At 46.2% G+C, this 13,328-nt stretch overlaps 1 protein-coding gene across 3 annotated transcripts in view; it reads right to left on the minus strand.

Moving 5' to 3' along the window:
* The window catches only part of LOC132782877 (zinc finger protein 135-like), an 80,003-nt gene that overhangs the window by 28,716 nt on the left and 37,959 nt on the right, over positions 1-13,328 (minus strand). For 2 of the 3 annotated variants that reach the window (XM_067473695.1, XM_067473728.1), the window contains exon 2: positions 3,702-6,582. The exons of the other annotated variant lie outside the window; for it this stretch is intronic. In XM_067473695.1, coding sequence (XP_067329796.1) covers positions 5,039-6,451 — 1,413 coding nt within the window. In that variant the 5' untranslated portion in view covers positions 6,452-6,582 and the 3' untranslated portion in view covers positions 3,702-5,038. Of the gene's footprint in view, positions 1-3,701; positions 6,583-13,328 lie in introns of those variants that run through there. 3 annotated transcript variants of the gene reach the window in all.

A 13,328-nucleotide genomic window follows, 5' to 3' on the forward strand; every position in this document is an offset into this window, starting at 1 on the left:
TAGTCCTGTACTGAAACATTGTTTAGTAATAAGAGCTTCACCTCAGTGAGATACTGTGTAACCTGGAAGAGTGAAATGTTTAACTAACCAAGTATTGTTCAAAGTTCTATAAATTAAGTTACAACTTGTAACCACACGCTTTGTTCTCAATAAACCAGTTATCTTTTGTTGGAGACAGTCTCATCTCCATCTATTCTGCATCTGTATTGCCATATCTCACAGTAATACCTCATATCTCCCTTTGCCCCTGCTGCTTCTCTTCCTCTCTGGCTCCTACTTGGGAAGGAAAAGGCAGCGATAGCAAGGAAGGAAGGGGAATATATTCCCTCCTTTCCCCGCCATCGCTGCCTTCTCCTTTCTGAGCAGGCGCCAGAGAGGGAGAGAAGCGTGCCTCCCTTTTCTCCTGCTACTTCTCTTCGTCTCTGGCTCCTGCTTGAGAAGGAAAAAGCAGCGATACCAAGGAAGGAATGGAAATATATTCCCTCCTTTCCCCACCATCGCTGCCTTCTCCTTTCTGAGCAGGCGCCAGAGAGGGAGAGAAGCGTGCCTCTCTTTCCTCCTGCTGCTTCTCTCACTCTCTGGCTCCTGCTTGGGAATGAAAAGGCAGCGACAGCAAGGAAAGAAGGGGAATATATTCCCACCTTTCCCCGTCATCACTGCCTTCTCCTTTCCAAGCAGGCGCCAGAGAGGGAGAGAAGCGTGCCTCCCTTTTCTCCTGCTGCTTCTATTTGTCCGGCTCCTGCTTGAAAAGGAAAAGGCAGCGATAGCAAGGAAGGAAGGGGAATATATTCTGCTCCTTTCCCCACCATCGCTGCCTTCTCCTTTCCAAGCAGACACCAGAGAAGGAGAGAAGCGTGCCTCCCTTTGCTCCTGCTGCTTCTTTTCCTCTCTGGCTCCTGCTTGAGAAGGAAAAGGCAGCGATAGCAAGGAAGGAAGGGGAATATATTCCCTCCTTTCCCCGCCATCGCTGCCTTCTTCTTTCCGAGAAGGCGCCAGAGAGGGAGAGAAGCGTGCCTCCCTTTTCTCCTGGTGCTTCTCTTTGTCTCCGGCTCCTGCTTGAAAAGGAAAAGGCAGCGATAGCAAGGAAGGAAGGGGAATATATGGTGAGAGGTTCAGCTAACCACTGCTGTGCGAGCAGGACTGGGGCATTTACGGAGGCGCCTCGTGTGCCCCTGGGCAAAATCAACTATACTGCAAATGCTTATGCGTAATGGGATGAGCCGCCCCTGCACCCACCACACTGTATTCAAAAAACTCAAGTTCTAGCCCCTTGGGTGTGGCACAAGATTGCTGCTTGACCTACTTGGTCAGCTGAACAAGATAATTACAAACAATGAGGTTTTTCTTCACACATATACTTGTGTCCTGCAAGGACTTACCGTAACAGGACACATTGGGACTGAACCCAGGTGTCATGTCCCGCCGTTGACGGTGGTTGGTAGAGTGGCACATCTAGCAGTTGGTAGTGGTTAGTCTATAGAATGCCTGGCAGTTTGGGGATGGGTAATATAGGATCGTGATTAGCAGGGAGGTGATGCTGCAAAAAGGTATGGAAGGAGTTAATCTCCTTCCTGGTTCTAAAGGTCAGAGTGATCCGTCTATAACATGTTAGGACATGGGAAAAATCGATTGGTGACTGTGTTAACTGGAAATGCAAAGCACGGATCTGATTGGTTGGGCAACATCCAAGGAGCTATCTGAGCCTGGGAGTTTTGGCAACAGTTACATACTTGGACTTTATCTGTGCAAGAGCTTACAGAGAGAGATATTTCTTGCTTCATGAGCTGCAGGAAGAGGATCCTCCACGTGGACACCTAAATACCATTTGAATCCCTCTCAAAATATATTGTGTGACTCAACGCAAGTGTTCTCAAGGTTGTATATATTGTCAATAAAATTTGTTCTCAGTGGAACCGCATTGAGGCATGCAATGAAAACATAGTGTGCAGTCCTTTGTCCAACTTCAACTTTTAATAACTGACCATTTATGAAGAAGGGCCTTTGGAATTTGTGCATGTGTATATTGCACTCTGTATTTATTTAATTGCATTGTACGCTTTGAATTTCCGTAATGCTATGTGCCCATAACCCTTGTCAATAAAATTCGGCCTCAGTGCAACTGCAATGAAGCACGCAATTAAAACAAAGCGCGCAGTCCTTTGTCAACTTCAAATCCTTGGAAGTACTTTTATTTAGTTACATTCTAAAAGCTACAGAAAAATAATAAATATAACTTTGTATAGGAGAAATCACACATGCGTCTTTCTCCTTACCCGGCATGGCTGGAAGAGAACGCCCAGCAGTCTATTATCAAAAAATCCACATCATTGGAATGTGTGACGTATACAGGAAAAGCTCACAGTTCACTCTCTAGGCAGTACATCACTCTATGCCTTTAACTCTTGCATAGCATTATGTAGCATTACGCCTTACACCGGACACCCAGAGTTTAAAAACTATAAATTTGAGAACAAGAAACATAATGCTGGGGGACAGGAAAAGAGATTTAAAGCCGACCTTAAAAACGGTGGCATTGACTCCAAGAACTGGGAAGTCGTGGCCCTTGAGCATCTGTGACCACCAGTGCTGCAGAATTGAAAGAGGCACAAGTGGAGGGCAAAAGGGAGATACATGCCAAGAGGAAAGAGCAGCATCAAGAGGGAGAACACGCAGTTCAAGAATAGGGCTCTACAGCCACTGTTGCACACCAAGGCTGGGGATGGTACCTTTGAACCTTTATGTATGTATGTATGTATGTATGTATGTATGTTGTGGTTCAGCAGCCTGATGGGTTTAATGATGGATTTCAGTTTTCTCAGCCTTCTGTAACAGTACAGAGGCTGCAGACGAGGTTCTCACAGGAAAAGAACGCAGATGCTAATCAACGGGCAGCTCAAGGTTTTCAGGTGCCTCGCAGTGATAGTGAAAGTGTGAGACGGAGCCCGAGAATTGTTGCCAAGCAGTGAGGTCACCGGTAGGTTATGTGAACAGTTCGGTGGGAAAGCTGAATGTTTTGATGCTTATGTTTTGATGCTTAGTGAATATTAGGGCTTGCTCTGGGGATTCTCGTTGTCAGTTTCAACGTTGCTCTTCACTAGCTCATGTTCCTGTGGCTTTGGGGCCTGGATTTCCTCATGCTGTTTTTTGGATTTTGCACTGACCCTGTGCTTCATGCTTCTTGCCTTTGGTTCTATGGATTGTAGTGGATTATTTCTAAAAATTGCATTTAACCTGAACTATTGAACTTTGTACTGCTTTATGCTCTGTCCTCCAGAGGCGACTCACACCAATGTTCTTTATAGCAAAGCAATTTATTGAGGATTAATACAGCAACAGCCAAAAAAGGTAAAAAGCATTCAAACAAGTAATAAAGAAATCTCCACAAAACAGTCAGTTGAGCAAAGTAAAATAAGACAGTCAATTATCAGTCAGGAACCAGGAGGGTTGCAAAAATCCAATCAACAAGTCCACAGGAGTTAGAGTCATTCAGATCCAAAAGGTTGCAAAGACCAAAGTCCCTTGAAGAAACAGCAGCAAACTTGAACCATTAAATCCCAATGCAGGAGCTTGTAACCAGGGCCAACCACATACAAGAATCTCAGCATGAACATGAATCTCGGGCAGAAGTAAACAGGAATCTTAGCATGAACAAGAAGGCATGGTTACACATGAAAACCAAACGTTGAACTCACTGAATAGTATAGATTCACAGGCCCTATATTTATTCAGAAAGCCACAGCAAAGTTATTCCGTTTCCCTTGGGAAACCTCTCCCTGACCTGTTTTTGCTCTTAAAGTTTTGGACCGTCTTCTACCCCCTTCCAGGTGGCGATGTTGATTGATTTGACTTTTCCCATCCAAGAGTGTCTGGTCCTCCCTCGGCTTGCCAATTAGTACATTCCTTTCACTATCACTATGCTTTCCTTAGCACACATCACAAAACCAACACACGCGTCCCTCCACACCCCAACCACCCCCCACCCCCCAATGTAACATCAATGCAAAATCACGAAGTTTATTTATTTATTTATTTAGAAATTTTCTATACCGGCCTTCTCACCTCGACGAGGGCCTTAGGTCGGTTTACAGCATATATAAAATACAATCATATAAAGAACAACAAGTGCAAAATCATTACATATTAAAATAGTAAATACAGTACAATAAAACATCATCATTACAATTACCTAAGCCAAATCGTCAATCCAGTCATGGTCATATTCATACTCGTAGTCACAGTTCATCATAATTCATCACAGGGAAAGGTTCTGTATACTTACAGCTCTAGGATAAAAGCTGTATTTCATGTCAAATGTCTCTCTCTATATTATTATCTATATATAAGGAAAAATGTAATGTTTGTTTGTGGGATTAACAGTACTCAAAAAGCACTGGACAAACTGACAACAAATTTGGACACAAGACACCAACTAAAGCAATGTATGTCCACTCAAAAAAGCAAATAAATAAATAAATTATTAAGTGGAAAGAACTTTAAACCCCAAAAAACTAAATTACTATTCAGAGCATGCATTAAAAGAACACCCTCCCCCGCCCCTCCCTCCTGTACGAGGGGGGGAAAATCAGCAGCTGAGAGAGAGGTGGCTTGAGAGAGGGAGGGAAAGGTGGCCCATATATCCCTTTTGCTACCCCCTGCCCCTCTCTTCCCAAAGGATTCAGAGAGAGGGAGGGAGGGAAGGAGGGAGGAAGAGAGAGAGGGGGGACACCCTCCTCCAGATACACCCCCTCCCTTTCCTTCCTTTCCTTTCCCTTTCCTTTCCCTGCCACTTCCGTTGTGTATTGATAGCTTGGAAACCAGCTCTTCCTCTTTTCTTTCTTTCCCATTTCTCAAAAATGGGCCACAGCAACACGTGGCTGGGTAGTATTATATAATATAGTATTATATTGAATATCTTATATGAGGTTGTTTAACCTCTGGTTTGCTAGTTCAGCTAAATTACTGTGTCAGAAAAAGATGCATGTCTGAAAAGTGTTTCACCAACATGAAAAGTCTGGAAAGCTGTATCTGGGAAACTCTCTCAAACACCACAGTTCTCTCCAGTGTGGATTCTGTGTCTATGTAGACTTCCACTCTTAGTAAAGCTCTGCCCACACTCCAGGCATGTATAGGGTTTCTCCCCAGTGTGAATCCTTCGATGTGAACGTAGACCTGAACTCAGAGCAAAGCTCTTTCCACACTCCAGGCATGTATAGGGTTTCTCCCCAGTGTGAATCCTTTGATGTAATCGTAGAGCTGAACTCAGAGCAAAGCTCTTTCCACACTCCAGGCATGTATAGGGTTTCTCCCCAGTGTGAGTCCTTTCGTGTGAGCATAGACCTGATTGATGAGTGAAGCTCTTTCCACACTCCAGGCATGTATAGGGTTTCTCCCCAGTGTGAATCCTTCGATGTGAACGTAGATTTCCACTCTCAGCGAAGCTCTTTCCACACTCCAGGCATGTATAGGGTTTCTCCCCAGTGTGAATCCTTTGGTGTCTATGTAGATTTCCACTTTTAGTGAAGCTCTGCCCACACTCCAGGCATTTACAGGGTTTCTCCCTAGTGTGAGTCCTTTGATGTGAACGTAGACTTCCACTCGTAGTGAAGCTCTGCCCACACTCCAGGCATGTATAGGGTTTCTCCCCAGTGTGAGTCCTTTGATGTGAACGTAGACTTCCACTCCGAGTGAAGCTCTGGCCACACACCAGGCATGTATATGGTTTCTCCCCAGTGTGAATCCTTTGATGTATTCGTAGAACTGAACTCAGAGCAAAGCTCTTTCCACACTCCAGGCATGTATAGGGTTTTTCCCCAGTGTGAATCCTTTGATGTGAACGTATCCTTCCACTCTCAGTGAAGCTTTTTCCACACTCCAGGCATTTATAGGGTTTCTCCCCAGTATGAATCCTTTGATGTGAATGTAGACTTCCACTCTGAGTGAAGCTTTTTCCACACTCCAGGCATTTATAGGGTTTCTCCCCCCTGTGAATCCTTTGATGTTTATGTAGATCTGAACTATGAGTGAAGCTCTTTCCACACTCCAGGCAAGTATAAGATTTCTCCCCAGTGTGAATCCTTTGGTGTGTATGTAGATTTCCACTCGTAGAGAAGCTCTGCCCACACTCCAGACATGTATAGGGTTTCTCCCCAGTGTGAATCCTTTGGTGTTTATGTAGACTTGCACTCATAGTGAAGCTCTTTCCACACTCCAGGCATTTATAGGGCTTCTCCCCAGTGTGAATCCTTTGATGTCTATGTAGAACTGAACTCTCAGAGAAGCTCTTTCCACACTCCAGGCATGTATAGGGTTTCTCTCCTGTGTGAGTCCTTTGATGTCGCTTCAGAACACTCCTTTGAGTGAAACACTTCCCACATTCCAGGCATATAAATGCTTTCTCCTTCATGTCAGCCATGATATGGGTGTTTGATTGCAATACAGATGCTTCAGTCATCTTTTTTCCTTCCTTATCTGTATGTGAGGTCAAGATTTCAGCCAGACCCACACCTAGAGAGAAGTTCTTCTTCCTATATGATTGATTTCATTGCTGCATCCAAGGGGTGGCTCCATAGAATCCTCGTTTCCCTGGTTAAGAAAGAAGTAAAAGATCAAGGATGAAGGCGAGAAACTTCCTTTACCTCCACAATTTCAAACTTTCCCTTCATGGGTCATGTTGAAAATGGAAACACCCAGAAATGCAAACATCAGGGTCTTCAGAGGTTCTGTTGGACAATGGAGCAAGTGGAGTGTCTCTGTCCCTGTGGAATAATGTCCAGGGTGAAAGAAAGAACCCTTGTCTGCTTGAAGCATGTGTGAATGGCCCAGCATTTCTGCGTTTTCAAATAAGATTCTGTGTCCAGCACTCAGAAACAGGAGAACTCCAGACAGCAAGCTATCAGGTGCCAGTTAACACCTCCCAAAAAGAGGGTGCCTCCAGGCAACAGAGGCCAGGCCAACTCTCTGCAGATATCCTCACTGATTGACTGCAGACTTCATGGCTACTTCAATGCTAATTCAAGTTTGCTTATTGCAACATTCACCCTTGCTTCAGATAGACAAGGATTCTTTCTTCCACCCTGGATATTATTCCACAGGAATATATACACCTCTTACTTCTGAACCTCTGAAGGTGCCATTAGCCACAGGTGCAGCCAAAACTTCAGGAGAGAATGCTGCTGGAACATGGCCAGACAGCCAAAAAATGTACAGCAACCCAGTGATTCCGGCCGTGAAAGCCTTCAACAAAACATTATTAAAAACATGCCTCGTCCAGAGATATTTTTCCCCCAGCTGCCAGTTAAAGGTCTGCTAAAGGGTGAAAAATTGTCTAATAATGCTCAAATTGTGACACACCCGAGGAGTCTGGTTCACCCGCCATGCTCTACTCCATGGGAAGGGGAGAGATGGTGTATTCGGAGAGGGACAGATTTGCAAAGGCACGGTCTGGTCACTTTGGCCTTCTCTCTCAAGGGAAGAGGAAGAAGTGACCTTTTGGAGTCTTGGATTTTGTGCAGGGAGTCAGATTCTGCTGTATGGAAAACAGAGATCTGGGCCTTGACATTGTGCTTAGGGAAAGAAGTTTTGAAGTTAGGGAAGTTTTGGAGCTGTGCGTTGGCAGGCTGTATGGAAGCAGGGAATGACCTAAACAGGTGCATCTCCAAGTAGGGAGTAAAGGATATGGTAACATCTGGATGCATGGTGATGGATGCATGCACATGTGTGTGAATGGTGATTGAAAATGTAATTCCCCTTTATTTGTTTGATTACCCAATTTAACTGTAAGTTGTTTGCTAATCTAATGTAGGAGCTGCCTATCTTTGTGACCGCTACGAACCTACACGATCTTCCTCTAGGAACCTACGTGATCTCCAAAATCCTCTCTTGCTTCCACCCCCTTCTCAGGCACGATTGGTGAGGATGAGGGAGAGGGCCTTCTTGGATGTGGCCCCCTGGCTCTGGTATCCCCCCCCCCCCGGGAGATCAGGCGAGTTAAAGACGTGGATGTTCTGCTGTGCTTTTGAGTAGACAATTCTTTAGGTAGTTGGCCCCAGCTAGGATCCAAAAGCATGACCTCGAACTTTATTGCTGCCATAGGACCTCTGCAGTTTATTTATTTATTTACTGAAAACATTTATATCCTGCCCTTCTCAACCCCTGAAGGGGGGGACTCAGGGCGGCTTACAATTGGCAATCATTAGGCGCCGAACTACAGGTCAACAACAGTAAAAACACATTGAAAATACATTAAAAATAATGGCTCTTGTAATGAATCCCTTACATTGGCTGCCTGGGGTCTAAGGGAATGGGCCTGGCAAAGCCACGACATCCATTTTAGGGAAGGGAAACAGGGAGAAGCCGTCTTAGGTTAGGTTTTGCCTTAAGGGGACGTGTTCAAGTCTTGGAGGGAAAGTTAGAAGGCTAGGATAGGTTAGAAAGATGGGGGCAGAGCCTAAGTGGTTTAGAGGAAAAAAGTCTCTTTTAAACTGAGGCTTGAGGTCCCAGTTTGCGAGTTAGGGTTTGGAGCTGTTAGAGAGAAGTAGTGATAGTGTTAGTGAGGGGGAGTTTGGGTTTGAAGAAGATTAGGGTTAGTCTTTTGTGTAGTATTCAGAAGAGCCTCGATGGACTGTCACCTTGTCGTGGTGAGGGGGCTTGCGCGTTCCGATGAACCTGTAGGCACAACAACTGGAGTCGTGCACTCCCAGGAGTGGCCGCGGGGGAGGTTCCAGACCAAGCACAGTTCGAAGACCCAAAGACCTCAACGGCGGAGCAGGCGGAGGATAACATGGTACATGTTACAACGGCTGCGAAGGCGGAAGAAGGCTGCAACAGACTGAGAAGCCACGGTCATTGTGTTAAACTACATCACCAGTGGAACCTCACTCTGTGAAGTCTGTGTGTTGATCAGTTGTGCACTGACCTCCACACATTAAAAAAACCCACGCACAGGCGTCTTCCAAGAAAAAAACAAACCAACCAAAGCCCCATGGCGATCAGCGAGTGGCGACGGGGGCAGGACTGTGAAATCTGGAAGCCCCTAGTCACAGACTGGCACATGGGCGGTGGGTACGGACTCAGTCGTTCTACCTCAAGGTCCGAGGCAGTTGAGTAGTTCGGCAGCTGTATCCGCGACTGAGCAGCCCTTTTGAGGACCCACTCTGCTCACCCCACACGGGGAGGGGGCTAGAAAAGGTGCCCTAAACATAGTCTGCCTCACTCATCCCTGACTGGACTGCCGCGTCCAGTGGGGTCACCACCCTGCGGCCAAAAAAGGAAAATGAACTTCGGTACGTGGAACGTACGGACTCTGATGGACAACAGTGGCAGTGAACGCCCCGAACGCAGAACTGCCATCATTGCAAGGGAGCTGGGACGCTTCAACATCGACATAGCAGCCCTTCAGGAGACCCGGAGAGCAGGAGAGGGACAGCTGAAGGAAGAAAAAGGAGGCTACACCTTCTTCTGGAAGGGACTGCCCGAAGAAGACCAAAGACTGCACGGAGTTGGCTTTGCTATCAGGAATGATCTGGTGAAACATCTGACCGAAGCACCCACTGGCATCAACGAACGTCTCTCAACCCTCCGAATCGATCTTGCCAAAAACCAACGGGCAACCATCATAAGTGCCTATGCACCAACACTAGATGCTGACGAAGACATCAAGGAGAAATTCTACTGTCAGCTGGACACTGTCCTATCGGGGATACCTAAGGAGGACAAAATCATCCTCCTGGGGGACTTCAATGCAAGAGTCGGGCGAGACTTCGACCTGTGGCCAGGGACCATTGGAAAAGACGGGCTTGGAAACAGCAACTCAAATGGCATCCTGCTTCTCACCAAATGTGCGGAGCACAACCTTGTCATCACCAACACGCTCTTCCGCCAGAAAAACAAGTTCAAGACATCATGGAAGCACCCCCGGTCAAAGCATTGGCACCTCTTAGACTATGTAATCACACGCGCCAGAGACCGCCGTGACGTGCTCCTCACAAGAGCCATGACAGGTGCTGACGACTGCTGGACTGACCACAGGCTAATTCGATCCTCGATGGCTATCAAGATCGCTCCCAAGCGCAGACTCCAAGGAAGGAAGACAAGGCGCAAAATGAACACCCAAGCCCTTCAGGAGCCTTCCAGACGAGCCCATCTCCAAACAGCACTCAAGGACCATCTACCCACAGTACACCCCGAAAATGTTGAGGAACATTGGAACAAACTGAAGACCTCCATCATCCAAGCCTGCGAAGAAACTATTGGATACCAAGCCAAGAAACATCAAGACTGGTTTGATGAAAATGACATCGAGATCCATCAGCTAATTGACAAGAAAAGGAAAGCCTTCCAAACATGGCAGAGAGACATCAACTGTGCTGCTAAGAAAAAGATCTACGCCAGTGCAAAAGCTGAGGTCCAAAGAAGGACAAGAGAACTCAAGAACATCTGGTGGACAAAGAAGGCTGAAGAAATCCAACACCTGGCAGATACCCATAATGCTCAAGGATTTTTCAAAGCCACAAAGGTCATCTATGGGCCAAGAAACCATGGCATACAGCCTCTACGCTCATCAGACGGAACCAAACTCCTGAAGGACCAAAAGTCAATTGCACTACGTTGGAAAGAACACTACCAAAGCCTCCTAAACCGCAGCTCCAGTGTGGCCGAAGAGGTCCTCTCACAAATCCCGCAACAACAAACCAGGGATGAGCTTGCAGCACTGCCTAGTTTGGAAGAAGTCAGCAATGCCATCAGCCAACAAAAGAACAACAAAGCCAGCGGACCGGATGGGATCCCTGCTGAAATCTTTAAAGAGGGAGGACCTGCGCTGACACACCAACTCCACCAGCTCATAGGAAAAGTGTGGGTGACCGAGAAAATCCCAGCAGACTTCAAGGATGCCACCATCATCACCCTCGTCAAAAAAGGGGAAAGAACAGACTGCGGAAACTATCGAGGTATCTCCCTTCTAACCTCTGCTGGAAAAATCCTCGCAAGAATCCTTGCAAACCGCCTTCTGCCCCTCTCAGAAGACACCCTCCCAGAATCCCAGAACGGCTTCCGCCCCTCCAGAGGAACTGTGGACATGATCTTCACTGCACGACAGCTCCAAGAAAAATGCAGGGAACAAAACCAACCTCTGTACATGGCATTCATCGACCTTGCAAAGGCATTCGACACAGTGAATCGCAGCGCTCTCTGGACCATCCTCCAAAAAATCGGGTGCCCAAGCAAATTTGTGAACATCCTGCGGCTCCTCCACGATGACATGATGGCAACAGTCTTGGACAGCAATGGCTCCCAAAGTGACCCATTTAAAGTGGAATCGGGTGTCAAACAGGGATGTGTTATTGCCCCAACTTTATTCTCCATCTTCATCGCCATGATACTACACCTTGTTGATGGGAAGCTTCCCACCGGAGTGGAAATCATCTATCGGACAGACGGCAAGCTATTTAACCTCAGCAGACTGAAAGCCAAAACCAAGGTCACAACAACATCTGTTATAGAACTCCAGTATGCTGATGACAATGTCGTCTGTGCGCATACAGAAGAAGATCTACAAGCCACTCTAAACACCTTTGCAGAAGCATACACAAAGCTTGGCCTGTCACTGAACATCGAGAAAACCAAAGTGCTGTTCCAGCAGTCACCAGCCGTCCCCTCTCCAATGCCAGAGATACAGCTTAATGGTGTAACATTAGAAAATGTCGACCATTTCCGCTACCTTGGCAGCCACCTCTCCACCAAAGTCAACATCGACGCCGAAATACAACACCGCCTGAGCTCTGCAAGTGCAGCATTTTCCCGAATGAAGCAGAGAGTGTTTGAGGACCGGGACATCCGTAGGGATACTAAGGTGCTTGTCTATAAAGCTATTGTCCTCCCAACCCTGCTATATGCCTGTGAGACGTGGACTGTCTACAGACGTCACATGCAGCTCCTGGAACGATTCCATCAGCGCTGCCTCCGGAAAATCCTGCAAATCTCCTGGGAAGACAAGCGGACAAACGTCAGCGTGCTGGAGGAAGCAAAGACCACCAGCATTGAAGCGATGGTCCTCCAACATCAACTCCGCTGGACAGGCCACGTTGTCCGGATGCCTGACCACCGTCTCCCAAAGCAGTTGCTCTACTCCGAACTCAAGAACGGAAAACGGAATGTTGGTGGACAGGAAAAGAGATTTAAAGATGGGCTCAAAGCCAACCTTAAAAACTCTGGCATAGACACTGAGAACTGGGAGGCCCTGGCCCTTGAGCGCTCCAGCTGGAGGTCAGCTGTGACCAGCAGTGCTGCAGAATTTGAGGAGGCACGAGTGGAGGGTGAAAGAGAGAAACGTGCCAGGAGGAAGGCGCGTCAAGCCAACCCCGACCGGGACCGCCTTCCACCTGGAAACCAATGCCCTCACTGCGGAAGAAGATGCAGAGCAAGAATAGGGCTCCACAGCCACATGCGGACCCACAGGGAAACCCATGATGGAAGACCATCTTACTCGTCCAACGAGGGATCGCCTAAGTAAGTAAGTAAGCTAGAATACTGTTTGTGGGAGCAGCAACCCCGTTAGTGGTCTGTTCAAGTCCTAAGGAAGTCTAGTTCAGGGTTTTTGGCTAGATTCCTAAGTTACATTTTTGGAAGTTACTATCAGAGATTCATTTCCTGAAACAATTTTCTGTGGTGGAACTTTTAAGACTTTTAACCCAGAAGTTTTTAAGATCTTTACTCTAATGTAACCATAAGCTTTTATGCCAGTATTTTACGGAAACCATTAAGCATTTGTACCTGAATAATTCAAGCCTGTTCAATAAATGTTCTTGTTATTCTTATCAACTTATACCAGCCTCAGTGTGAATACCTTTGTGGTCAAAGCATTACTAAGGACAGCTTCACAGCAGCTTTTCAGAACCTATAGTGACACAGTGTGGGTCACAGAACAATCTCTCAATATAACCTCAGCCTGTTTGAATAATAGTAAGATGGTGGCAGTGGAAATCTTTTGAAGAATCATTTTAAAACTCTCAGTTCTAGTGGTTCCCAGTTCCTCACTTTTAAGTGAGGAAGTATGATTCAGCAACCATACTTCCTCTACTTTTGTGCACTTCATAATTTTGGCTGAACAAAGAGCGTTTGGGAATTATTCTATATAGATTCCCCTGTCTCAATAATTTAATTAAAAATCTTACTCTTCTCTTCTATTTCCTCGCTGCTGGTGGGTGGTGTGGTTGTTATAGCCCTTAAAATATTAAGCAACATATAGATCACAAATATTGATTACTAACATGCACAAAGTATTATGTTATTGTTGTTGAAACTTCAAATATGTCATATGACAGGTTTATTGT

This window comes from Anolis sagrei, chromosome 1 (assembly GCF_037176765.1).
Source record: "Anolis sagrei isolate rAnoSag1 chromosome 1, rAnoSag1.mat, whole genome shotgun sequence".
In the NCBI taxonomy this organism is placed as follows: domain Eukaryota; kingdom Metazoa; phylum Chordata; class Lepidosauria; order Squamata; family Dactyloidae; genus Anolis; species Anolis sagrei.